This window comes from Pelodiscus sinensis, chromosome 10, assembly GCF_049634645.1.
Source record: "Pelodiscus sinensis isolate JC-2024 chromosome 10, ASM4963464v1, whole genome shotgun sequence".
Classification (NCBI taxonomy): Eukaryota; Metazoa; Chordata; order Testudines; family Trionychidae; genus Pelodiscus; species Pelodiscus sinensis.
In genome coordinates this window covers 27,002,410-27,027,622 of record NC_134720.1, presented here as the reverse complement: position 1 = coordinate 27,027,622, position 25,213 = coordinate 27,002,410, and the positions used below count along the sequence as shown (strand labels likewise).

Below are 25,213 nucleotides of genomic sequence, written 5' to 3'. Positions count from 1 at the left end.
AGCTGGAGCCTTCAGCAGCATAACCGGACAGGGCTAGAAACTGAGCCAGTGGAGGATTAAAAAGCCAGCAGCAGGGGAACCTACCTTGGCCTGGAAAATTCTCTCATTCAGAACCGGTCAGTTCCCGAGGGTGCCAGATCAGGAAGATCCAAGCTGTATATACTGTGTGTGCTACTGTGGCATAGTAGAGTCATGGCTGCTCTGCTAGTAGCGCCACAGCTTTGACACTGCCTAGAGTTTTTCTGTGTGAATTTGTCACAACCCTGAGTGCCAGAGGTGCATTCTCACCTAATTTCTAAGCATAGACCAGGCCTCGGTGCAAACAAACTGCACCTCCCCAGGAGCGGTTTCCAAAACGCTGGCGAGGCGCGGGAGAGGGAACACAGATGCACTGAGAGAGTCAGGCCACTACTAGAAATTATAGGAACAAGAGGCCATCAGTAACAATTGTTTCTGAATTTTTGCCTTTTTTCTCATTACCTCTTCCACAACCAGAAAGAATTTAAATGGCCATTGCTCCACATGGCTATGGTGTTCAATTGTATATTACAGAGACAAGCTTCATTAGTCTTTTGGTTCATCACTTGTTGTCATCTCCATTAGTATAAATGGGATACACATAAGGAAATCCAGACCTATCATATCACACAAGCACATTATTCAAAGTATTCTCTAATCATAGGACAATCAATAAAGAGAAAGGATGAGGGTAGCAACATTTGTCTTCTTTTTAAAAAATACAAAAAAATAAAAATAATCAAGCCTGAAGTTACAGAATACCTTGAAAAAGTCCCTCATCAAAAGCTCTTAAGCCAACTAAGCAGTAATGGGATAAGAGGGAAAGTCCTATCATGGATCAATAAGAGGCTAAAAAATAAGAAAATATCCTGTGCAGTTAAAGCACAACATATTTATCCATTTACATCAAATAAGAACCAAGGGTCAACCCAATGAAATTGATAGGCAACAAGTTTAAAACAAATATAAGGAAGTATTTCTTCACACAATGTACAGTCAACTTGTGGAACTCAATGCCAGGGATGTTGTGAAGGTCAAAACTATAACTGGGTTTAAAAAAAAGAATTAGATAAGCTCATGGTGGAAAAGTCCATCAATGGCTGTTAGCAAAGATGGTCAGGGATGCAAACCCATGCTCTAGGTCTCCCTATGCTTCTGACTGTCAGAAACTGTCAGTCTAGAAAGAGTCTACGATGGACTGGATGACAGAGGCTGGATCACTTGATAGTTGTCGTTTTCTGTTCATTTCCTTTGAAGCATCTGGACATGGCCCACACCTCACACTGCCCGCCCCCGCAATAAGTCGGTACTGGTGGAATTGCAGCATATAGCAGTGAATTCACTCACTAGACACACAGTGGTTGGCCCTTTCACAAGTGGTGCGGGAAGAAGGGGAAAAGTTCATTACACTTCAACCCCCCAGTTACAATCTGACCATAATCTAACAAATGTCAGTGTCACCTCAAACCTAGCTAATATATGTAAAACAGGCTTATGGAATACATTCGCTTCCTGAAAAGCAACATGGTACACATACAATGCAGCAGAAGGCCATAACCAGTCAATTAGAGACTCGCATTGTACTTTCAAAACACCAGACGCCACTCAGGAGCCTAAATCCTATTGAGATACAAATGTCCTTTCCTCTAGGGTGCTTTGAAAATGGGACTTAGGTACTTTTTATACAAAATCTATTCTACGGATTGGAACACAAAACTGGATTATTCTTCTTTTCTAATGGTCACAGTACTAGCCATATCTTAAGAGAGTGGATTGGCAAACTGAGTTTCTGACGTGTTATGCTGAAGGAGTGGTCAGATGATCAGAAACATAAAAAAATGTGAAGAGACAGTTGAAAAAAAGGAAGTACAGTGAACATTAGCATGCAAAACTGGCTGAAAGCCTCAGCAAGCTTGTTCAGGATGATGCCAGAGAAACCCCCTTTAAAACCTAAAGTCAACAGAAGGTAAGAATTGAGCATAAAGTGAATGCTTACTTAAATGAGGCATTGTAATTTATTTTGAAATTTACTACAAAAGGGAACCAATGGGACCTGCAGTGTCATAGAAAGCAGCTAAAGGAATGATTGGGAATAGTTAACTATATTGTGCACTATACATGGTAAGGCAGCTCCATAGAATAAACTAGTATTCTGCTAGTAACATATGCACCCTGCTACAGTGAAGGAATCCCTGTATTTCCTTATAATTACCTGTTTTCAGAGGATTTGTATTTTAAATCAGCCATTTCTAATTACCCTGGACAGGAAACCTGTTATAAAAGTGCTGGGTACAAATGCAGTTAGAACTCTCATGTTATTACCATGCCATTTTAAAATATTATAGAACACCAATAAAATATATTTTTGTTTGTGGGGATTTTATTTTGTGTTTGTTTTGAGGGATGGTTGTTGCTATTTTATATTTTCTATTAAGCTGTAACTTTTGTAGTTGAAAAATATGAGGATGGGGTTAGCAGTAGAATAAATGTACAGTTATTTTACAGTTAAACCATCTATAGTTAAGAAGCTACCGTATATTTGATAATTTTTTACTAAGAAACATTGGAGAAACACTGTTCATGTGCATTTATAAAATCCATTTACAATATCTGCAAGTTCTCTTACTGAGAACTCTCACAGATACCTATGCAATACAAACCTCAAACATGAAACATGCAGATCAAAACCACAAGGATAAATGAAAAAATAATTGTGACTAAGCTGGCTTGTAACTTTCACAATAAACAAGCAAACAGATAAAAGTTCTTTTTCAGAACAGCCACAAATTCTGACTTTTGAGGTCTCTACAGTAAGATTCCAATCCAGAACAAGAAATTGAAACTTTGGCAATGTAGCATCTCAAACTACACACTTTTTGTTGTCCCTCTACCTATATCTAATGAAAGATTTAGTGAGCAGAGTACTGCAGAATTCATTCTCTTCAATGCTGGTGTAGCTATTACTGTTAATTTACAAGTATATTAAAGAGTATCTTACATTAATCAAAACTGAACTGCAATGAAGGGAATTAAACGACTTTGCTAGCATTGTGTATGAGCACAGGCACACTTCTCCACCTGGGTCCTTCCTGCACTAAGCTCCATGCAGGTGGACCTGTGGAGCCTCAGGACTTCAGTGGAGTGTCAGTGGACACAGAAGTATGCCTGCTGTGTTCAGCACTCAAACAGTATCAAGACTAGGGCTTTCAAGTTGAAACAGTCTTTTGTAGGCAAAATGGTTCCCAAGTAAGGAAAAGGAAAACCAGAAAGTAGAAAAGATGTGTTTGCAAGAGCAGATAAACTGAACTGAAAGATAATTAATATAACACAGAAAGGCGGGAGTCAGCTTTTTAGTAATTTTAGTTTGTAACAGCTTTGTGCTACTAACCTGAAAAGGTCCCCAAATTTGCTTCGTAGGTGACTGCATGATACATAGAGATCATAGAGGTAAGCTAAAATGCATCTTTCAGGGGAAGAACACTCTGATGGATTAACAACATGCTTGACAACACCACATAATCTGGGAAAAAAAATCAGAGATTAATTCCCAACTCAGACTTTTGAAAATGTATTAACTGTTCATTTCACTTGGAATGATCTCTTGCAACATGTTAATTTCTTGTCTTAACAACCTGTTCCACCTTGCACTCAACTGTGAGTACTTTTCCCAGACCAGAAGAAGATCTCTGCATAAACTCAAAAACTTGCCCCCTCTCACCAAAAGAATTCCATCCAATAAAAGATATTACCTCACCCACCTGGTCTCCCTAAAATCTAATTATGCGTTTTAACATTATAAAACTAGCATACCCATGCCAAGAATTAGAAGATGGTCTATGTCCATATAAAAGTCAAAATGGATGCCATTTTTATAGGTATAAAGGGTTTCATTGGAAGCAAATTTTCAAATTTTCAGATGAAAATAGTAAAGCGTTCAGAGTATTTTACACATATGGGACACAATCCTGCAGCAAATTACGTACAAGGGGAGTCACACTGACTTCAAGAGGGCTCCATACAGGCCACAGAGATGTGCCCAAACAGAGCTCAATGCATAATCTGGGCCATGGAAAACAGATCAAAGTTTTACAGCCTGGCACCAGTGCTCCCTGCAAGGTGTGTACTTCTGAGACTGCTAAGGAGAGACTCCAATGATGCCCAGCTGATTAGCAGAGCACCCACAGCTATGTTTTGTTTCTACTGGTAGTGGTCAATCTGCACATTCCTCGGGCGCATAAACATTTATTTTGCACATGGACAGAAAAAATCTGCACATGGATAGAAAAGATTAGAGGGTGCCTTGTACCCTAAAGACGATGATATAAAAACGTGCAACAGTTGCTAACCTAGCACATCACAAGTTCACTGTGCACAAAGGACTAAACATTTCACACTTTAATTTGGCTTTGCTCCAATGGAATTCAGTTTTCATCTAGTATCTCTGTAATAGTACATGGAAGCAAACATTTCCCAGTTTATCTGGCTCTACCGTGATTGTCTATAAGGCACTGTTGAGGAAGGAAGGTCACAGTATTCTTTGCATCAATGATTTTATACTGAATCATTACCTACTGTACACCCTTACTGCCACACTTAAGAAGTCAGTGTGTTCTACACCACCTGTCATTTATACACTGTAAGCTTTTGAGGTAAGGACTGTCCTATATGAGGTTTGTATAATGCCCAACCCAGTGGAGCACTTGGGATTAACTTTAACCCAAAGGGGAAAAACAACAACAGCAAACTGTTACACTACTTTTGAGTAAAATATTCTATAAACTACTCTCAGGCATATATCTAATAGGACAGATAAATACTGCAAATCTCAATGAATATTTAAAACCAGCTTATTTAAATCAGTTCAAAAATCTGAAGAGAAACTATTGCACTGTGTGTAAATAATTTTTAATGGAAACTGATGTAAAATCTTTCTTATAGTGTTTTATCAAGTTAGCTTAAGTCAATTCCTCAATCACTTAAGTTTAAACTAAACAAAAACACTCACATTTTATTTTTTGTGATAGTTTAAACTTTTCCTGAGCAATTTATAGCAATTCAGTGTATACAGCTGACACATATTTTAATAGCTCAAATGCCAGTACAATACAAGAAAACATGTAGATGGTATCATGAGCTTTCGTGGGCACAGAAAGTGGGCTGTGCTCACGAAAGCTCATGATACCATCTACGTATTTTGTTAGTCTATTACGTGCTACCAGACTATTTGTTGTTTTTTCAGTTTACCTGTATAGACTAAGTTGGCTACCCGCTGAAGTATAATACAATTTTAATTATGCAATAAACATAGAAAAAATACAGCGGCTACAAACCCTTCAAAAACTTGGGCAGTCTGCTCTGGATTTAGAATTAGGCAGGCATGGTAACGCCGCAAAACTGCAACAATGCACACACATAATCCTGTTGTGTAACTTCCTGCCAGGCTGGATGACTTCAACAGTAGTTCTGCTTCCACAACACTCAGTTCATTTAACAGCTAAAGTAGAAGACAAATATTGAGTGTCCTTTTCCAAATTAAGCTACACAAAACATTTCCAACAATCATAAATGAGAAAAGCAATAGAAACATCACACAATAACATGCTAAAAATAAAGAAAAAAAGTGTTCAAACAATACAAAAGCACAAAGGATTGTTCTGAGCTGTAGAAATGTTCTTGTGCCTAGACAACTGTCACATAAGATAGAGAAGTGCTTTAGATTAAAATAGCCATTTAAACCATATTAAATAAGACATTCTGGACTAAGATGTTCTGGATTTGCTATTTTGAAAAAAAACAGCACATTTTAAAAATAATTGGAAAATGTTTTCCAATTAAGAAAAAATAAAAGTACAATAGCTAACAAACTCTTTTATAGTGTCTGATCTATAGATCTTCAAGGATTGCATAAGATTAGTTAAGTATTGACAGCCCATTTAAAGGTAGGGAAACTGAAGCATATATAAGTTACATGATTTGCACAAATGTTACACAACAGCAGATCTAGAAAAATACAGATCGCCTCACTCCCAGTACAGTGTCCTCCTACCATGGAATACACTGCCAGCCAGTTATGTGTTTAATATCAAGGTAATAATTTCATATTTATAATGTGAGAGGAAAAGTCTACTCTAACACCAAAGAACGTTTACTTGTACAGCATATCACTGTTGTGCATGTCACTTTCACACAAACTGCAAACTTATTTGTTAGACGTGTACTATTTATGGAAAGGTCACATTATAGCTTTGTCTTGACATACATTAGAACAAAGCAATTGCTTTGTTACCTGTATAGCAAAGTCAATAAGCCCATTGATGTTGAGTGCTGGCTCCATAAGATCAAAGATAAGCTGTATGTGGTGAGCCAAAGGGAGATGATACGATGTACCTGAAGCAAAGCTAGTTATTTGTTCCAGAACATTATTGGAGATCTGTGAAAATGAAAAGCATCTGTGTTTTAAAACATTACAATGATTGAGTATTTATCTTCCTAAATATTCAAATTTCTACCATCAATTTTGGCCACATCTATATTCACCACTCTGGAGATTGATACTCTGGCATTAAATTTAGCGGGTTTGATAAGAACCCACTAAATAGAACACTGAGCGTGCCCCCAGTCGATACCAGTACTCCTCAATTTGTGGGAAGTAAGGAACGTTGACAGGAGTGTTTACTCCCATCGACCTCCCACCGTGGAGATGGCATCAAGCTCAGCTTAAAGTACATCAACTCCAGCTACATTATTTATGCTGCAGTTGTGTATCTTAAGCCAGCCTTCTGCATCTAGTATAGACCTGGCCTTAGGTAAGTGATTTTTGATAACTGTTTAATGAAGCATTAGACAATAAAAGCACTTTAAAACAGGTCAATGCTCTAGTAACTGATAACTGAGGAAAGGATTTTTATGTACTGTTTTATTACAATGTATACTCAGTTCTGACTTAGTTTGTGTTCCATGCCAGCAAAATAATGTTAAATTATTGTGTGTCCTAAATAGATCAACCTATTCTTAACTTTTGCAATTTCATTTTTATTATTTATAAAATGCTTTAAGAAAGTGATTTGAAATTAAAAGTAGTGTTGAATCCATGTGTTTTAAATCTTCAGTCAGTTGGACAATTCTAGATTTAAAACATATTTTTTTGCTCATTATGATTAATGACTAAGATGCTTTACTAACAAAAGTCAATCACAAAGCATACATAGCAAAATCATCCAAAAAAAATGAAAATCCGAAAAAAGTGCTCTAAGGATTTATTGAATATATGCCAGTTTTTGTAACTTCTTCTTTCTTTATTTTTGGTGTCAAGATCAAATTAGTAAAAATATATTTAAATGAAACTTTACTGGAATTAAAGGAATTTTTATAATGCTAATTAGCACTAATCGCTTCACCGCTAAATGTTGAAAGTCTGTGTCAACAAACTAGTATTTTGAATAGAAACATATTTGCAGCTCTTGATAAAGTTTCTTTACGGAACACCCACATGTAATTTAAAACAAATCACATATTATTTGTGGTTTGTAGTTATTAAAGTAGCTATAATAGGAGAAGCAAAAATAAGCTTAAAATGTTTAAATTCTACAAAAAGCTTAAATCAACTGCAGCTTTTAATCTCTCTCACACGCACGTTGAACAGAATCATGGAAAAGATTCCATCAACTTTCATGAAAGTTACAATGATAGTTTGTGCCTTATGCCCATGCATAGCATTTTGCACAAAACTGAAAAATTGAAAAGTATTTACATTAATAATTAGCAGTACACTGCTGACAGTTAATATTCTATACATAGAAAGTTAAATATTCTATACATAATATTCTATACATACATAATATTCTATACATAGCTGAATATTATAGCAATAGTTCCAAATATTTCATTTGTACTGTAAATATTCATGAAATTAGTAATAGCTTTGCTAACATCTTGCCAATACAAAACTACCAATTTCTAGAAGTTACTTAAAAATACGGAAGAAGCATTTCACTAGCTTTTACCGTATTCGTTAATTAAAAATACTATGTATGGACAGATTTTTTTATTCTACGGTTTTCTTCCTACTTGACATGTAAACAGTGTAACTTAAATAACTACAATGTTATTCAAAAAAAGTACCTGAGATGTCACCTGATGTTGATCAAAATAGGATAGTTGCTGCAGTTTTGTGAACACGTTCTCAAGAGATGGAAATGCTTCTTGTTTGTTCTTCCTGGCTTTTTGCCCTTCATCCCCAACTTAACAGAAAAAAACATTATTCTGGTCATTTTACATTTAATAGATCCCATGTAGTTTTGCATTTTTACTGCTTTAAAGGCCATTTAAAAAAAAATGCTTTGCTCGAAATGACTATATAAAACACCATTCACACCAGCTTTCCACTGTGCTTCAGGGGAAAAAAAATTTCACAGCATACAAGATGCAGCTTTGGGGCTGGGGGGAGGGAGAGGAGGGTGGAAAACATTTTTAGTCATTCAAGTGAAAAAAGTGACAGTTATTAAGGGCCAGAAATAGCCAAACAATTTTGCTAAAATAATAGTAAACATAAATCTCTTCTGGCTGACCTATTGTATTCCAGATTTTAGCCTGAACATAATTTTTACAGCCAAGTTATTAATATGGACAGAGAGGTATAGTTGAAATGACTAGCTGTACTGGTACAGTTATAAGGCAGGGCTACTCTGGCTACTTCATTCTGTAGGTGTAGTAGCAGTATTTGTTTGACCGACTATGCAGGAAAAAAGGCAAATTATATGATAAATTTGCATGGTTCTAATTAGAACCTGCTCTACATAGGCCCTACATTGTGAATTACAGACTCTGGAAAGCTCAGTATTTACCTCCTGTTTCAGTAGTACTTTTCTTATTCAGAATTTTCAGGATATCTTTGGTAATCTTCTTCAGCTGATGCCTTGCCTCATCACGCTCTTTGCCAACACCATAAAGAAGAATCATGCGTTGGTTACATTCATGACTAGAAGATTCATCCTGAAAAACAAGCAAAGCAAGCAAATTAAGCAACTTTCATTTTCTCTTGTTGATTGCAATTAAGGAGTAAGAAAGGACAATTAAACCTTTTTCCAACATTAAGTTCAGCTTGGATTTACTTGCATAATACAGATTAATTTTGCCAAGGCTGGAGTTGCCAGGAGCACCGCCCTTTTGAAAGTCACATCACTTAGACTCAGATGCATAAATATGAACTTTGCAGTATTTATTCATGTTAGCCCTCACCAACTCTCCTTATTAACCCTCTCCCATAGTGAATAATGAGCAGCAGGGATCCCAATAGCAAAAATAAGCTCTAATAAAACTGTAACCAAAGGACCTCTTGATGTCACCTGGAAGATGCCACAGGGGTATAAAGGGATCCTCTGGATTCATCAGAAATGGTCATGTAGATCTCTATGGAAAGAAGAGGTATGTACAGAAAACACTTGAAGACTATGAATTGACACAGACCCAGACCAATTGGCCATCGCTGTCTGATGGAACTAGATATGCTGGTCTCTGGGGGTGCATCTACACAGCAACATTATTTCAGAATAATAGATGTTATTTCAAAATAACTTTGCGAGCGTCTACACAGCAATTACATTATTTTGAAATAGTATTGAAATAACAGGCAGCTTATTCTGGATTCTGTAACCTTCATGCCACAAGATATAATGTCTCTTCCAAAATAGCTATTTCAGAATAGCAGTCACGTGGACAGTCCACTGCTGCTATTTTGAAATAGTTCTATCCCCAGGACATTCAAAGTAATTACTTCCCAGTGCTTCCTGGGACTCTAAATCGATGTCGTGTGTCTACATTAGGGGAGCCTGCCTTGGACTAATTTCAAGGCTTCCCTGTAGTGTGGATGTGCTATTTCAAAATGAGCATTTCTGGAGTATTTCTTCCTGAATAGCTTATTCTGAAATAAGTGTGCAGTATAGATGTAGCCTGGGTGAATAGCTTTCTCTTTCTTGAGTAGCCAGGGCAGGAGTTGCTGCAAAGTGACCAGGAAGAACCTGGGGACAATTAAGAACTTGCCAGAAGCAGCAGGCTAATTAGAACACCTTCAGCCCGTTAAGGACCTGCTGGGTCTAGTTTAAAAGGTTCCCTTCAGGGAGGGCAAGAGGCCAAGGACTGGGAGTGAAGGTGCGCTGGGAAAGAGCAGAAGGACATGATCAGGTACCAAGAGAAAGGTTCTTGGGACAGTTGGTTGTGGAAGGGGCTCAGGAAAAAGCTGCAGCTGTGGTGGTGGAGGAATTACTATCTGCTGCCTCTACCCATGTTCTCTCCAAACCTCCCTGAACCAAGATGAAGGCAACCTCTGAAGGGGGAGTTTGGGCCAGAAGAGTGGTTCACCCCAAAACCTATTTGAGCAGCCTATGATGAGGTTGGCTCAGTAGGCTGTAACCCTTTACTGGATCAAAGGATGAGAGGCTATGTGGAGGATCACAGCGAGCCTCGGACACAAACACTTTCCGCCTAGAAGTGCAGGATCCTGAAAGGCCAGGCAAGCGCTTTGCCACAGTATATATGCTGAAAAATATGTTCTATAGGCCTTGTAGTTAAAGACAGGCCACTCAAAATTAGTGTGCTCTGAGACTAACTTCTCCAGATAGGACATGGGAGACATTTATCTTCCTGGGAACCATTATGTATTCTATCTTGTACTGGTAGTCTGAAGCATTTGTCTCAGTATGCTACTAGAAGGAAATTAATGAGACGAGGTAAACAGTGAGGGTTTGGGGACACCCTTTTTTAGGTGATGATCAAATGTCTTGTTTGGTATAGCCTAAGATGAAGAAACACATCCCTCAATCTTTGATGACAAGCTGCGAACAGGCTTACTATGACAAAAGAAGGGTATCAGCCAGCCTAGCAGAAAATTCTGAGAAATGTGTTTGGGATAAGCTATCTTACAGGAGATAGAAAAATTACTTGGGAGTTAAGTTTAGACTCCAGAACAGCCATGGGCAACCTAAGGTAGTGAGTAGGCTATATGAGTGACCTTCTTTCATTTCAGTGGGTTGCAAGATTGTCATAACCAAGATGAACTCCTGGAATAGCGTAATTTTGCTAAATGCAACTATGTGCCTAGAATTTGCAGGCTGTGCTGACAAACACAGCAGCACTTAGATTGGATGTGGAGGAGCGCATGGCTCTCAGTCAGTGTTCTGTGCAATCAGCAGGCACCTCACTTCATGTGCCCTTGCTTTATATGCATGTCACTTTAGCATTAGAGGAAGGAAAAATATATGGAGGTAAAAATCAGCGGAATCTTACAACTCTGCATATGAGCAACAGTAAACAAAATGTCTCATGGACCACACATAGAACCCCAATGAGCCACAGGTTTCCCACCACTGATGTAGAGTTATAATTCTATTGTTTATAACTGCTTGTTTCAAATACTTTTACTTTCCAACACCTATTCTTTGGTAAACTCATATTAGAAAGAGAGACAGGGAAAGAGACATGATGCATATGAAGTTGAGTGATGGTCCAGAGCTGACTCTTATAATGTGATGTGTACTATTCATTTGGGAGCAGCGAAACGGAGACTTCTGTTAGTGTTCAATGGAGTGGAGGCTGGGCACCACAGAATAATCCTCAGAGGATTTTGGGATTGGGGTGTATTTATTGCTGGTCTGTGGAAAGGAGGCAAGTCCTGTGGCGGCCTAGAAGCCAGTGCTTGTGTTGTCAGAAGCTAGTGGCATCAGGAAAATGATCCACAGCGAGCACAGACAAGACTCCTACATGCTAAGCGCAGATGGCACTGAAGTGCCTCACAACCCTGGGTACCCCAGGGAAACATCAGAGCATTTGTTTCTTCTTTTTGATCACTTTTGGTCAGCATTTGGACAAACTCTGTGCTGGTGCCTGTGCCACAGACTTCTACACTCACGCTGTAAGCAGATAAGATTCAGATTTTTTGCCATGCACAACTGCTTTATATCAGTTAGGGCTGCAGTGATCAGTACTACTACAGGCATTTCCCTTCTGTATTGACACAGCAAAGATTGAAGCTTTCTCTCCAGAAACCAGCACAAATATGGTATTAACAGTGATTGGTACAACTAAAAAAACACCCATCAGTACAATAAGACTTTATCCTTTAAGCTACAATATATTCCATAGAAAATATATTTGCAATTGGATCCTTTCCAAACAACCTAACATGAGTTTACGGAATGCTCCATTAGTGCATTTAGAGGAAATGCCATTTGAAACAGGAAAAGACCTTGACAGGCAATGTTCCACAGTAACAATCTGATTAAAGAAGCTGCATGAACGAAAGGAAAGCACACAGGCCTGGAAATAAACCCTAGCACACCTACTTACTTGCTTTATGATCATATGGCCCATGGGGCAAGTCACTTCACCTCAACTCTCCCAGCCATAAAAAGGTGATACCATGACTTTCCTACCACACAGGGGCTGTGTCCAGACTCCATGCCTCCGTCGACGGAGGCATGTAGATTAGCCAGATCAGAAGAGGGAAATGAAGCCGCGATTAAAATAATCGCGGCTTCATTTAAATTTAAATGGCTGCCCCGATCTGCCGATCAGCTGTTTGTCGGCAGATCGGGAGAGTCTGGACGCGATGCCCCGACAAAGAAGCCTTTCTTCATCGACACAGGTAAACCTGGTTTCACGAGGCTTACCTGTGTCGATGAAGAAAGGCTTCTTTGTCGGGGCATCGCGTCCAGACTCTCCCGATCTGCCGACAAACAGCTGATCGGCAGATCGGGGCAGCCATTTAAATTTAAATGAAGCCGCGATTATTTTAATCGCGGCTTCATTTCCCTCTTCCGATCTGGCTAATCTACATGCCTCCGTCGGCGGAGGCATGGAGTCTGGACACAGCCAGGGTGTGGTCTGTTATCCCTTGCAGAATGTACTGAAATGCTCAGTGAAAATTATACAAATGATCATTCAAACACACACAAAGCAGCTGTGTTCATTCTATGCAGACATCCTTCATTTATAAACCTGTTGGCATGGTCTGTTTCAAATGCATCCTGCAACAAAATGTCTTAAGCAGGAGTTCAACAGATGTTTATCAGTCTGGTTCAATATCACCACCATCACATTTTAATAATTACCTAGAAGAGCTGACTCCTTCGGAACAATGCTGTGCTGGAATTACTTTTCCCTCATTATTCAGAGCTGCAGAAAGTTCAAATAATACACACTTCACTTGCACTGTCATTTGCTTCTATTCTGAGTGAGTCAATATGCTTTCATAGAATCCTTTTCTTAGGTACACAATTCTTACCATAATGATGTTATTTAAGATAAGGTGAAATAACTGTTTTTCAAAACAAAAGATCTGAAGCCCAACACAAGTGGGTACAAGATCTAAAGGATTCTGAAGTCTATACATATAGAAAACATCAACTCCAGATGCCAGTCACACCCTACACCTGCAGTGTACCCACAGGGACTACATTAGTTACAAAAATATCTTGGCATGCTTCCTACACAAACTAGTGCCAACTTCTCATTGCTATCAGTGAGAAATGTACATGATAGAAAAAAAGCTGAGAGAAAGATGAAACATACCAGTTTCTTCTCCACACACTGAGTACTGAAACAAAACTGATGTGAAGAAAGTTAGTGGTGAACTTACTCTTTACTCAGTTCTGCAGATATTTATTCAATGAATCCTCGTCAGAAAAAGAAAATAATTCTAACTGCAGCCCATAAGCCCTCATGACATTTCCTTCTTATCATTGACAACTCCATAGATTTGGTCTATAAATGTGGAGAAGCAAATTAGAAAATTAAAGAAAATCTAAATCATTTAGGGCATTGTAGTCCTCCAGCTAGACACTCATCAGGCTGTTGGCTTTGAACGGACAGCCTGGGGACTGTGCGCTTTTATGCTCCTTTTTGGTCCGTGTAGGCTGAAAACACTGTCTCCTTCAGCCTTCCTGAGTAAGAAACCAAACACTCATGTCCATGACACTCAAGTATATTAATCTGTATTTGAACCACTCACACTTTGCTATTACAACTCCTATTACAGTCAGAAATGACAGATGTACAGAAAAAAATTAATGGCCAATATCTTCTCTTGGGACATAGGAAAGTCATGATGGATTTTTTTATGGCGCTCCAACTGCCTCTCATAATATACCGTATTTTATACACATGTAAATTATGCTCATTAATTCTCTTCAAATCATTGAAAATTATGAATATTGTATGTCTTATGTTAGACAACTTATTACAGTATATATGCACAAATTTGAACTGGCTTGATTTTATTGTCCTTGTTATTTTCATGTTTTTTTCTCTGCACCAAACATGCATGCTTGATCAGGACATTTTTAACCTTCACCTCATATTACAAAGTTGTCTTTTGCTAACTGGCATTTGGGAGCACATTTTGCGTATCCATTATTCTCCAGTTTAAACACATAGTGAAAATATTACCTGTGTTGCTTCTAGCTGCTGCTGTATCCAAGTTTACTTAATAATAAGATCACTAAAGCAACAATCATGTGAAAACTACGAAAGCCAACCAATCAGTACAATCATCCAAACCTATCACTTAGAAATGACATGTCAATTCCCAATACCCTCTAGGCCAGGCCTGGGCAAAATAAAGCCACTAAATCCCCACCATGGAGGCTGCGAGGAGCCCCAGGCAGGGTCCCCCGTTTGTCCCGTAACCCCACACACTATGCAGAAAAGCAGCTGCCAACTCCCTTTCTCTTTCAAAATGGGGGTGGGGGAGGAGAAGATGGAAGCTTCAGGAGTCACCCCCAGCACAATCCCATTGGCTGGTCGCTGTCCAGCTGCTTGTTTGAATAACAGGCAGCCAAGAAGAACTGTGCCCCCTTTCCTCAACTCAGTTATTCACTGAAGCACATGGCCAGGTAAGCAGGCAGGCTGGCTGGGAAACGTTTTAAGCTCTGCCAGCCTTAGCTCTGCAGGCAAGCAAGCTAATTTGGCAGCTGGCAGGTAAGTCTCCTCGCCACAGCCTGCTTCTGGCACCCCATCTCTTTCCTGTCCCAACCCTCTGCCTCCCCCCAACATACCCCAAACCCCTGTCCTGCTCTTCTACCCATATCCCTTCCCAGATGTGGCACCCCATTCTCCTACCCTAGGTCACATTCCATACCCCTGCACTCCAGTCCCTGCCCTAGGTCACAACCACCTCCTTCACCCAAACTCCCTCCCAGACCCCACTCTCTATTGCACCCCAATCCCTTACCCAAACTCCCTCTACAGCCAACCTCCATCCCAGACTCTGCATCTCCCCATTAATATCATGGAAGAGTGCAGCTCTCGACCACTTTCCAAAATCTTGGCACGCGCCCATCAAAAATTATTGCCCACCCCTGCTCTAGGCTCACTCCCTACGCATAGGCATTTTGTCTGGCAGCCCTGCTTGATAGTCAGATCAGATGCCCAAGTGCCCTAAATCCCAAGCCCAAAGCTGAATCCATCCCCTCGAAGACTTTCCAGTGGCACACTTTTCCCAGAACTCCAGCCTTGGGGCACTCTCATTTGTAGTGTACTGCTTCAAAGTAAAACAAAAGACTCTGCAGAAAGATTTCTAAAACAATCATTCTTTACTTTATACCATACGAGAGAGAGAGAGAGAACCATGCAAAACAAGGACAGCCATACAATATTCCCTGGCTCAATTTCCTTACCACTCTTGAGCATTTTTTGGGATTTGATCTCCTCTAGGAAATCCAAAATCCTCCTCCTCCCCCTGCACAGCTTTGCCTTCTATGTGCTGGTCTCTTCTCTCAAACAGCACTGCTTTTTATAGACTTCCAATCACTCCTGTGACTTCTCTGATAAAAATTCTGATAAGTGATCAAAATTTCCTGTCATGGACTTGGAGTCCAGATTTGAAAAACTGTTTTGCCCTAGGCAATAGCTGTCATCCATTGAAATGGAAACTGTCAAATGAAATGTTTCCATTTGAATGAATGACAATCAAGACTTAGAGGACTTTGGTTAACTCTCTGCTAGGTATGAACGTTTCTTCTAACAGCTCTTGCATGTTTCAACTTCTAGTTCCACATGAAGGTTACAGAGTCAACATGAACCCACAGAATAGAAATATAATCAAAATGGTGCTCAGAAAACAAAGTGGAATTTGTAATTTAAAATATATATACACCCATACAGAGTTCATAAGATCAAACAGAATTCATAGCTTGTAAGTGTATGGGTTTCCCACAACTGTTACCAAGACGGTTTGTTTCCCACAAATGTGTATTTTGATTGTTTTTTAAAATCTGTATTCATTAATCCTAATCCTAATCCTCAGTGCCATTTATGTGACAGCTATACAAATCAATCTTTAATGGAGGAAAACTTACATTATGCTAATTTTTAAAGTTTCAAAATGTGAATTGTTTAATAAGCCGATATGGAACTGGGAAAAGTATGTGAAATCTACATAAAGGACCAATAAATTGTATAATATAATTTTCTGCTCAAAAATAATAAATGACCTCTTCACCTTTTATTTAAAACACAATTAAATATTTTCTAAGCAAATAAAAATACAATCCTGAATATCTTCTGTAATAATACATATATTATGACAAAGTTAGAAATATATTGATCATATTATTCTAGAAAGTTTCAAAGTCACTACTATATAAAAGCTTTTAAAATATACTACCTGTAGTCTCCACAAATTATTTTAAGAGACTGAAAGCAGAAGGATAATGTCTCTAATTTCTTTTCTCCCTTTTACAGGAAATAAAAACAGAAGCATTGAAGCTGTCACCTGGATTTGAAACAGCTAAGACACAAGTTTCAAACTGGGAAGGAGAGCATCATTCTAAATACTGAAGCCGGGAGTTTCCTTCTCTCTGTTTACCTGGGTTTATTGAAGTAAGCTACTAAACTAATGCTACCTTTAAGTCTCAGGCTTAGAAAAAGGAAAGGAAATCAGAGGGGACAAGGAACAGCAAATTATGATCTGCCAGCAATATTAACTTCCCACCACAGGAAAAAACTAATATTTCAGCATTAAAATAATAAAGTATTTTTCTCTCCAAATATTCTTTTCTGATCCCTCAATCTTATATAATAGCCATTTAATTATACTTGATATTTTTAACTAAAATACATATTTACAATTTACATGTATTTAAAGATGGAAATACAAGTAAGCAACTCAGAATAATAAAGGTATCAGAGATGCACATAACATCTGACAACTCAGAGCATCTAAAGTTATACCACGCAGCTCCTACTAGGATAATACTGTAGCATTTTTTATAATTGTATGTCTGAAGGGCCTAAAGTGTACTACTTAGTGAAAATGTTGCTCCTGTAACCATCCTTATATGGTTTTTCACTCCTCTTTCCCATCTTTGGAATACATAACAGACAATCATATTTTTATACTAATTTCTGGGAAATCCAATGTTCTCACTTTTGTAAACAGAGCAAATCAACAACCAAAACAAAGCAGAGATTTGTTAATTTATTTGACAAATGCACTTTAATTCTTAGTGATAACTGTTCATAGTCCATTTAATAAATATTGTGAAGTTTGGGAGGAGGGAAGTGGGGGAAGAGAACTGCCATTTGTACACAGATCACAAAGGTTCTTGTTTATGACAATAAGATAATGTACAATTTTTTTAAAGTTGCATCATATACAGTTATTTGAAGGGATCTGTTGGTAAATATTTTGACAAATCAAAGTAAATTTTATAACATGTTGAAGCTGTAATTAAAGCAAGTGACTCATAGTAGCATTTCCCATTCTACATCTTATTTTATCATTCTTCCTATACAGTTAGTAAGTAGTAAATAATGGTAATAATATCCAACACTTCTATAGCTCTTTCCATTTGAGGATCTCAAAAGCACTTTAACATACTCAATTTTAGGAATTCTCCACTAGAAAACTGTTTCAAAATAACTAAATTCACCTTGACTCCTGATTTTACAAAATTGAAATAGCGTTCCCCAATATGGGGAAGCCTCAAAATTATTACGAGACAGGCTCCGTTAAAGTGGATGTGCTACCTCGACTTAGAGCCCCAGGAAGCACTGGAGAGTTATTACTTCAAATTACTCTGGGGAGTAGTTATTTCAAAATAGCAGCACCAGAGCATCTACACTATTTTGAAACAACTATTTCAAAATTTAAAAAAGCAGTCATGTAGCACTTTAAAGACTAACAAGATGGTTTATTAGGTAATGAGCTTTCAAAGTGCTACATGACTGCTTTTTTTGTGTGTTTTACCAAGATCAGACTAACACGGCTATCTCTCTGTTATATTTCAAAAGTAGCGTTATTCCCTGAGAAAAGCAGGAGTACAGATTCAAAATAAGTGGCCTATTATTTTGAAACAAAAGACTTGGTAGTGTGGATACTCTGTTTAATATTTAACTTAAGGGGGGTTATTTTGAAATAATGCCCTAGTGTAGACCAGAGCCTTGGTCTTAAATATCAATTGCTGGGTGTCAAGTTTATAGACAAAGGAACTGTTTATTAATTGTTTTCACCTTTAAGATCTGAAACAGGTGCTCCTAGCTTACATGCAAACTGACACCAGTTTGTGTTTTGGGGTGAAGGAAGGGATTTTCCCTAAAGCAGTGTTTCTTAAACTGTTCTGTGGCATACCAGTGTGCAGCGAGGAAGTCGAAATTGTGCCACGGAGAACAATAGAATTAAAAATGTCTGCCCTTAAATGGGAAGGTGACTTTTCCCCCTCAATAACTTTCCCCCCGATCCTTCCCCCCCCCCCCCCCCCCGCACACACACCAACTTTGTTTTTCTCTCAACAAAAAATCCTTGGTGTTCCCCACAAAAAAATATATTGTTTGGTGTTCCTCAGTCTTAAAAGTTTAAGAAACACTGCCATAAAGGCACATCTGCCATTATGGGACTTGTGCTTTTCCTGTGAGGCTGTTAGAGGAACTAGATCAGTTTACTTTCAGAAGCTTTTGGTTTGACAGCTGGCAGGGGATCAGTGACCACGTAGCATGCTAAAGGCAGCTGAGCAGTGCCTCGAGATTTTTATTTCACCTTATTGTGACAAGAAAGGAGTCAGTCCCTTGCAACATGGTGCCTTCAATGCATCCCTGTCCCCATGCAAGTGCTCAAGTCTCCCTCAGAAAATGTGTTGTTAGGGGACTTGCAGTTCAGCATACCTGGCCTCTAGGTGCCTAAAAGGTCTAAGGCTCACAGCAATAAACGTTGGCTGCAGGTACATATGAGGGGCTTTAAATAGATACTCTGGCTCTGGGGGCCACACATCAGCAAAGCATTTTTCTGCCATTTTTCCTCCCCCTGAGCATTGCAGCTCAGAAGTTGGAACGAGAGTTGGAAGGTGCCTAGTGGGCTGGACAGAGTCCTGAGGACAGGATACACTTCTAGAGATGTCACTTGCCCCCAAATCACAACTGGAGACCCCTCCCACTGTCTTTTTGAAGCTATAGGGGAAGGTGGAATCTGAAGCCAGTCTATAGTAACTAAGCTGAGGCAGAGCTGACTCTTACCCACCCAGCTTCACCCATAGCCACAGAAGGAGAGAGAATCCAAAAGCTGCTCCTCCTCCCTCCCTCCATCTGCACTCCTAGGGAAAGCCTCCAATGGCTGCAACATGAGTAAGGAGACTGACAAGTAAGAGCAAAGGAAGATGGGGGAAGAATGACCTTTAGAAGAGGCACAAAGAGAAGTCAAGAAACAGCACTGAGGGAGGCGATCAGCAAGAGGGGGCAGCAGTATGACATACATCATGGGGGAGGAGGAAAAAGAACAAGAGACAACAACTGGCAGAAAGATATGGAAAGAGTGGGGTAATAGGAAGGGGCAACAAGAATAATCAGGCTAGGAGACAGGTCCATAGTTCCCCAAAATTCCTAGGATGGAAGACACAGCTGGAAGATAAAAAAGTTAGTAGATAATATAGTGAGCACTGGATATGATTTAATAAATCCATTTGAAAACTGTGGATTGAAGACATCACTACACAGGCAAAAAAATTAAATGTTAGCCTTGTATTCCCCATGAATTCATTATCGATGATGTTGAGAGTTACTAGTCATAGCTAAAGGCCTTTAACCCACAACTGTGTACAGTAGTATGCATTACCAGTATCATCCAGCAGGAAGCAGCATTAGCAATGACCAGATTCAATAATTGGTTAGCATTCACTTCGCAATTCCCCACAGAAATCGCTTGGAAAGATCATGCATCTCCAAAATGAATATTCATTGGGGATATATGCAGACATAAAAGTATTGATGCAGCTCACACCTTTTTCTGGCCCCCAAGCACTCACTGTGTATGTCAGACTAGTAAATATTCATTTCCTGGTGGGATGAATTTATTCAGCTCCCTAGCACATTATCTCTTTGGCCCTGAGAGTCAAAAAGAGAGGAGAGGAAAACAAGGTGCCTTCACCCTATCTTAATTTTAAAACTTTCTTTCTTTTACAGGCAGTCCCCGGGTTACGTACAAGATAGGGACTATAGGTTTGTTCTTAAGCTGAATTTATACGTAACTGGGAACTGGCTCCAGATTCAGCCGCTGCTGCTGAAACTGACCAGGGGCTGACTACAGGAAGCCGGAGGCAGAGTTGCTCTGCCCCCAGCTTCCTGGAATCAGCCAATGATCAGTTTCAACAGCGGCTGAATCTGGAGCCTGGGACAGAACAGCTGGGGCGCTGCCGGGTAGGTCCCCCCAGGACCAACCCGGCAGCACCCCAGCTGCTCTACCCCAGGCGTCCACAACAAAATCCTGGTCTGCTGGGTGGGGGGGCGCACTAGCTGCCCCCACCCCCCACCAGCAGACCAGGGAGACCCGGAGCAAAGCCGCGGAGGCGACGGGGTCCCGCGCCTCTGCGGCTTTGCTCCGGGTGTCCCTGGTCCACTGGGGGGGGGTCCCCAACAGACCAGGGAGACCCGGAGCAAAGCCTTGGAGGCGCGGGACCCCGCTGTCTCTGTGGCTTTGCTCGGGGTGTCCCTGGTCTGCTGGGGACCCCCCAAGCAGACCAGGGACACCCGGAGCAGCTTTTCTCACCCCGGAGAACGCGGTGGCGGGACCACTGCGCGTCTGGGTGGTCCCACCGCCCGTGAGTTCTAGGGCGAGAAAAGCCCCGTTTGTAAGTGCGGATCCGACGTAAGTCAGATCCGCGTAACTCGGGGACTGCCTGTACTTTCTTTCTCTTGCTTCTTGACACAGGAGTTTCTCCCAACTGCACAATGTCTAAGAGTCTAACTGGGTCTAAGTGTGCCTATATCTGTCCCAGTTGATGGTAAAAAAAAGTCTCCAGGGGTAGTCGTGTTAATCTGTAACTTCAAATTAAGTAGTCCTGTAGCATCTTACAATATCGTGAGTTTTTGTGGGAAAACCCCACTTCCTCAGTGTAGTTGAAATTATGCTAAATTATTTTAAGAAAAGCAGGCTCTGAATTTAGCCCTGTGTCTACAAATCTGTTATGATGTGGCGATAAATCCACCAGAATTATGCTCAAATAAAACCTGATAACATTCATATCAAGAGAATAACTAGAATACAATCCGGGTAGAATGATTAACATCATCACCGAGAGGTAGCCATGTTAGTCTGTTTCAGCAAAAAGAATGAGGAGTCTAGTGGCACTTTAAAGACTCACACATTTATTAGGGTATTAGAACATAGAGCTATTTAAATTACTAGTTTTAATTATGATTTAAATCTGCAAGCAGGAAGCCTGATTTAAATAATTTATTTTAATTACATTTTGCATTAGTTATTTTCTGAAAGAAAAATTGATTCTCATTGGCTGGTAACCGTTAAAACATGTTGATTTTCAAGTAAATATAGTCTTTATATCAAATCAGCTGCTTGTTGCTGATTAAGAGGATGTGTCTACTTATACACATTTAAACAATTATACAGCTTTTCGGATTTTCAATTTTTAACATTTTTATTATGTAAGAAAATGGTGGATGACATTTCTTACTAGATTACATTTTGCTTGTGATTTTTGTTAGTCTTTATTTGGATGAAAATGAAAATTAAATTAAAAATGCACAAAAGTGTGTTTTAAATTAAATAAAACTACCTTAAGCTTTCTGGATACATACCACTTATTTTCCAAAACATGTTCCGCATTGAAAACAAACTGCTTTAGTAAACAAAGGAAATAATATCTATAATTACTGAATTGGACTGATCATTTCTGGTCACTGTATGTCAAGATTTTAGAGCTAACAGATTTCACTCTTAGCATTTAACAACAAATTAGAACAAACTTTTCAGCTTTTTCAACTCCCAATAAGCTTCTTAACTTTGAACAAATTAGTCCTTGAATTGAACTAGCTGAATAAACTGAAATTTAAAAAACCAAAAAAAAAAAAGACATCCTATCTGTATCTGCTGAAGACGCTATTTCTGCAAAAGCTAGGTTAGCACGTGGAACATACAAGTATTGAAATGGTTAACCAATAAGCGAGGGCTCGGTTACCAGTTATACACAGGCTCCTGCCCCACTCATGAGGAGCCAGCTGCCACCACATGCTGCTAATTCTGCATCAGAGTTAGCAGCATGAGGGTGGAAGCTAGCTCCCTGGGAGTGAGGCTGCAGCAGGAGTCAGCTGCTGCCCCATGCGGCTAACTCTGTTACAGAGGCATCAGTGCAGGGCAGCAGCCAGTGCACACTCACAGCCAGTTTAAAAGCTAGCTCACAATGCACACCAGCTCCTGGGGAGCTGCTGCTTTCCCTTGCTGTAGGTGCATGTAACCACCAAGATTTTCACCAGTTACATGGTTACCCAATTATCTGCTTTTTAACATCCCTAGTTAGCACTTCAACAAATTCAGGGTGCAGGTGCTTAGTCAGTGACTTCCACCAGTTAAGTAATATAACTTGCTATCAAATGAAGCACCAAATATGTTCTGCTTAATATTATTTTTTTAATTTAAATTAAAATAGTTTGATTATAATAGGTTTATGTCTTAAAATAAGTTGCCAGTTCCAAAATTAGTGTAAATAGGTTACATTTATCCACCCTGAATATGAATGCTGGAGTTTTCTGACTGAAGAATGATAACCTTGCATCTTTTGTCTTAACAGAGGGAAAGATATCAAAGTACAAATGAAAGCTACAGACAACTTCAGCTATCCTGGAAATGAAAGCAACTGCAACTCTGATAACAAAATCAGTCAAGTTCTCTTTCCCTTGCTCTACACTGTTCTCTTTTTTGTGGGCATTGTCATGAATGGCTTAGCAATGCGGGTGTTTTTTCAAATCTCCAGTAAATCTAATTTCATCATCTTCCTGAAAAACACAGTCATTTCTGACATCCTCATGATCCTGACCTTTCCATTCAAAATTCTTAGTGATGCAAAACTGGCACCTTGGGCGCTGAGGGGATTTGTATGCCAGGTCACACAGGTTATATTTTACTTCACAATGTACATTAGTATTATATTTCTGGGGCTAATAACTATTGATCGCTATCAGAAAGCTGCCAGACCATTTAAAACATCAACCACTAGCAGCCTGCTAGGTGCCAAGATTCTGTCCACGGTAATATGGTTATTTATGTTTATTCTTTCACTACCTAACATGATTCTAACAAACAAAAAACCCTTGCATGAAATGGTGAAGAAATGTGCTCTCTTGAAATCTGACTTTGGGTTAGTATGGCATGAAATTGTCAACTACATTTGCCAATTTATCTTCTGGGTTAATTTGGTCATCATAGTTGTATGTTACATACTCATAAGTAAGGAGCTGTACAAATCATATAAAAGAACAAAATGCACAGGAAAGGTATCCAGAAAAACTGTAAATATGAAGGTATTTATCATTATTGCAGTGTTCTTTATTTGTTTTGTGCCATTCCATTTTACTAGAATTCCCTACACCTTGAGCCAAACAAGAGACGTTTTTCAGTGCTCTGCTCAGAACATTTTGTTCTACATAAAAGAGAGCACACTCTGGCTGACATCTTTAAATGCCTGTCTTGATCCATTTATATATTTTTTCCTTTGTAAGTCCTTTCGAAAATCCTTGCTAAATACGTTACACAAACACATCCAGGAGCGGAACAATGGAGATAGTAGCGATGAGACACCAGTGTAAAGCTACAACACTGGCTAAATAGCAAGTATTATAGGTACTGACATGCTTAGTAATAATAAATATTCAGGTCTTACTCCTAATAAAATCAACTGGTAAATTACCACTTAGTTTTCTGGAAACTAAATCTGTGGTAATTGAATCTAGATTCTGACACACACACACACACACACACACACTACAAAAACTACTAGTTATGGCCCCCATCCAGCCAAATGTATGCTTACTTGCACACAAGCAGTTTAACAAAAGTCACTGGGAATAATCTTGTACTTAAGTTTAAGTACATGTTGGAGCCAGGCCTGCATGCTTATTAAAACAATTAAAGGTAAAAAAAAAAAAAAGTGTTTTACTCATGGAATACTATAGATGAATTTGTAAACTGTGAGGGCTCAGAAGAGAAACAGTGAAATCCTGGTTCCCTTGAAGTTGGTGACAAAGCAAACAGACCTCAAAGTGAGACCTAGGATTTCACCCAAACCAATTAAAATCTGAGAAATGCAACTAAATAAACTAGAACTAGTAAAGTGGATATCTTTAAAAAAAAAAAAAGATCTCCTTGAATCCAACTGCCAAACTACTAAGCATACTAGAAAAAATAAGCTATGTATAAGTGCTGAATTAGCAAAATACACATTTCACTTCTGGCATCACACATCTGACTGCAGATGACCGTAGGTTGATGTAAGCTACCACAGGCAGACTTAATGATGATACAACTACTAAGCAGACTCCCAGTCTGAGAAATCTTCTACTGACATGCCAGGCCTTGATCCTACAGAACAGAATTACTGATTGTATCCTTATTATTGACACTGAAAACAAACACAGAGGTAATCATTTGTAGGATAGAGACCAAATACTATAACCTATATCTTCACATATATTACAAGTTTAGTACTAAAATTTTGTGGTTTATTCTGTTGATCCACTAAATCATATCAACTGGAAGGGGTTAGATTTTTATCAGTCAAAATCACCATAAATGATACAAAAATATTTTCATTGATAATCAAAATGTGCATATAGACAACATAAGAGTTTATGGGCAAAATCTAGTGATTTTACTTTTGAATTAGTCATGTTACAAGTGGACTAGTAAACAAACAATAAAAACAGG

At 39.0% G+C, this 25,213-nt stretch overlaps 2 protein-coding genes across 12 annotated transcripts in view; one reads left to right on the top strand and one right to left on the bottom strand.

Moving 5' to 3' along the window:
• Positions 1–25,213, bottom strand: part of MED12L (mediator complex subunit 12L) — a 348,149-nt gene that overhangs the window by 93,527 nt on the left and 229,409 nt on the right. For all 9 annotated transcript variants that reach the window (XM_075937723.1, XM_075937724.1, XM_075937726.1 and 6 more), the window contains 5 exons: positions 8,862–9,009; positions 8,140–8,258; positions 6,305–6,448; positions 5,349–5,512; positions 3,407–3,538 (listed from right to left, as the gene is read on the bottom strand). In XM_075937723.1, the coding sequence (XP_075793838.1) occupies positions 3,407–3,538; positions 5,349–5,512; positions 6,305–6,448; positions 8,140–8,258; positions 8,862–9,009 (707 nt within the window). The remainder of the gene's footprint in view (positions 1–3,406; positions 3,539–5,348; positions 5,513–6,304; positions 6,449–8,139; positions 8,259–8,861; positions 9,010–25,213) is intronic.
• Positions 1,850–24,645, top strand: P2RY12 (purinergic receptor P2Y12). 3 transcript variants are annotated; one of them, XM_075937735.1, is made up of 4 exons: positions 1,871–1,984; positions 3,436–3,465; positions 16,753–16,890; positions 23,082–24,645. In XM_075937735.1, the coding sequence occupies exon 4, from the start codon at positions 23,104–23,106 to the stop codon at positions 24,094–24,096; it is 993 nt and encodes a 330-aa protein (XP_075793850.1). In that variant the 5' UTR covers positions 1,871–1,984; positions 3,436–3,465; positions 16,753–16,890; positions 23,082–23,103; the 3' UTR covers positions 24,097–24,645. The 3 variants fall into 3 exon arrangements, with proteins under 3 accessions (XP_075793849.1, XP_075793850.1, XP_025036948.2); XM_075937734.1 differs by lacking the exon at positions 3,436–3,465 and having other exon boundaries at positions 1,850–1,984; XM_025181163.2 differs by lacking the exons at positions 1,871–1,984; positions 3,436–3,465 and adding an exon at positions 9,423–9,441.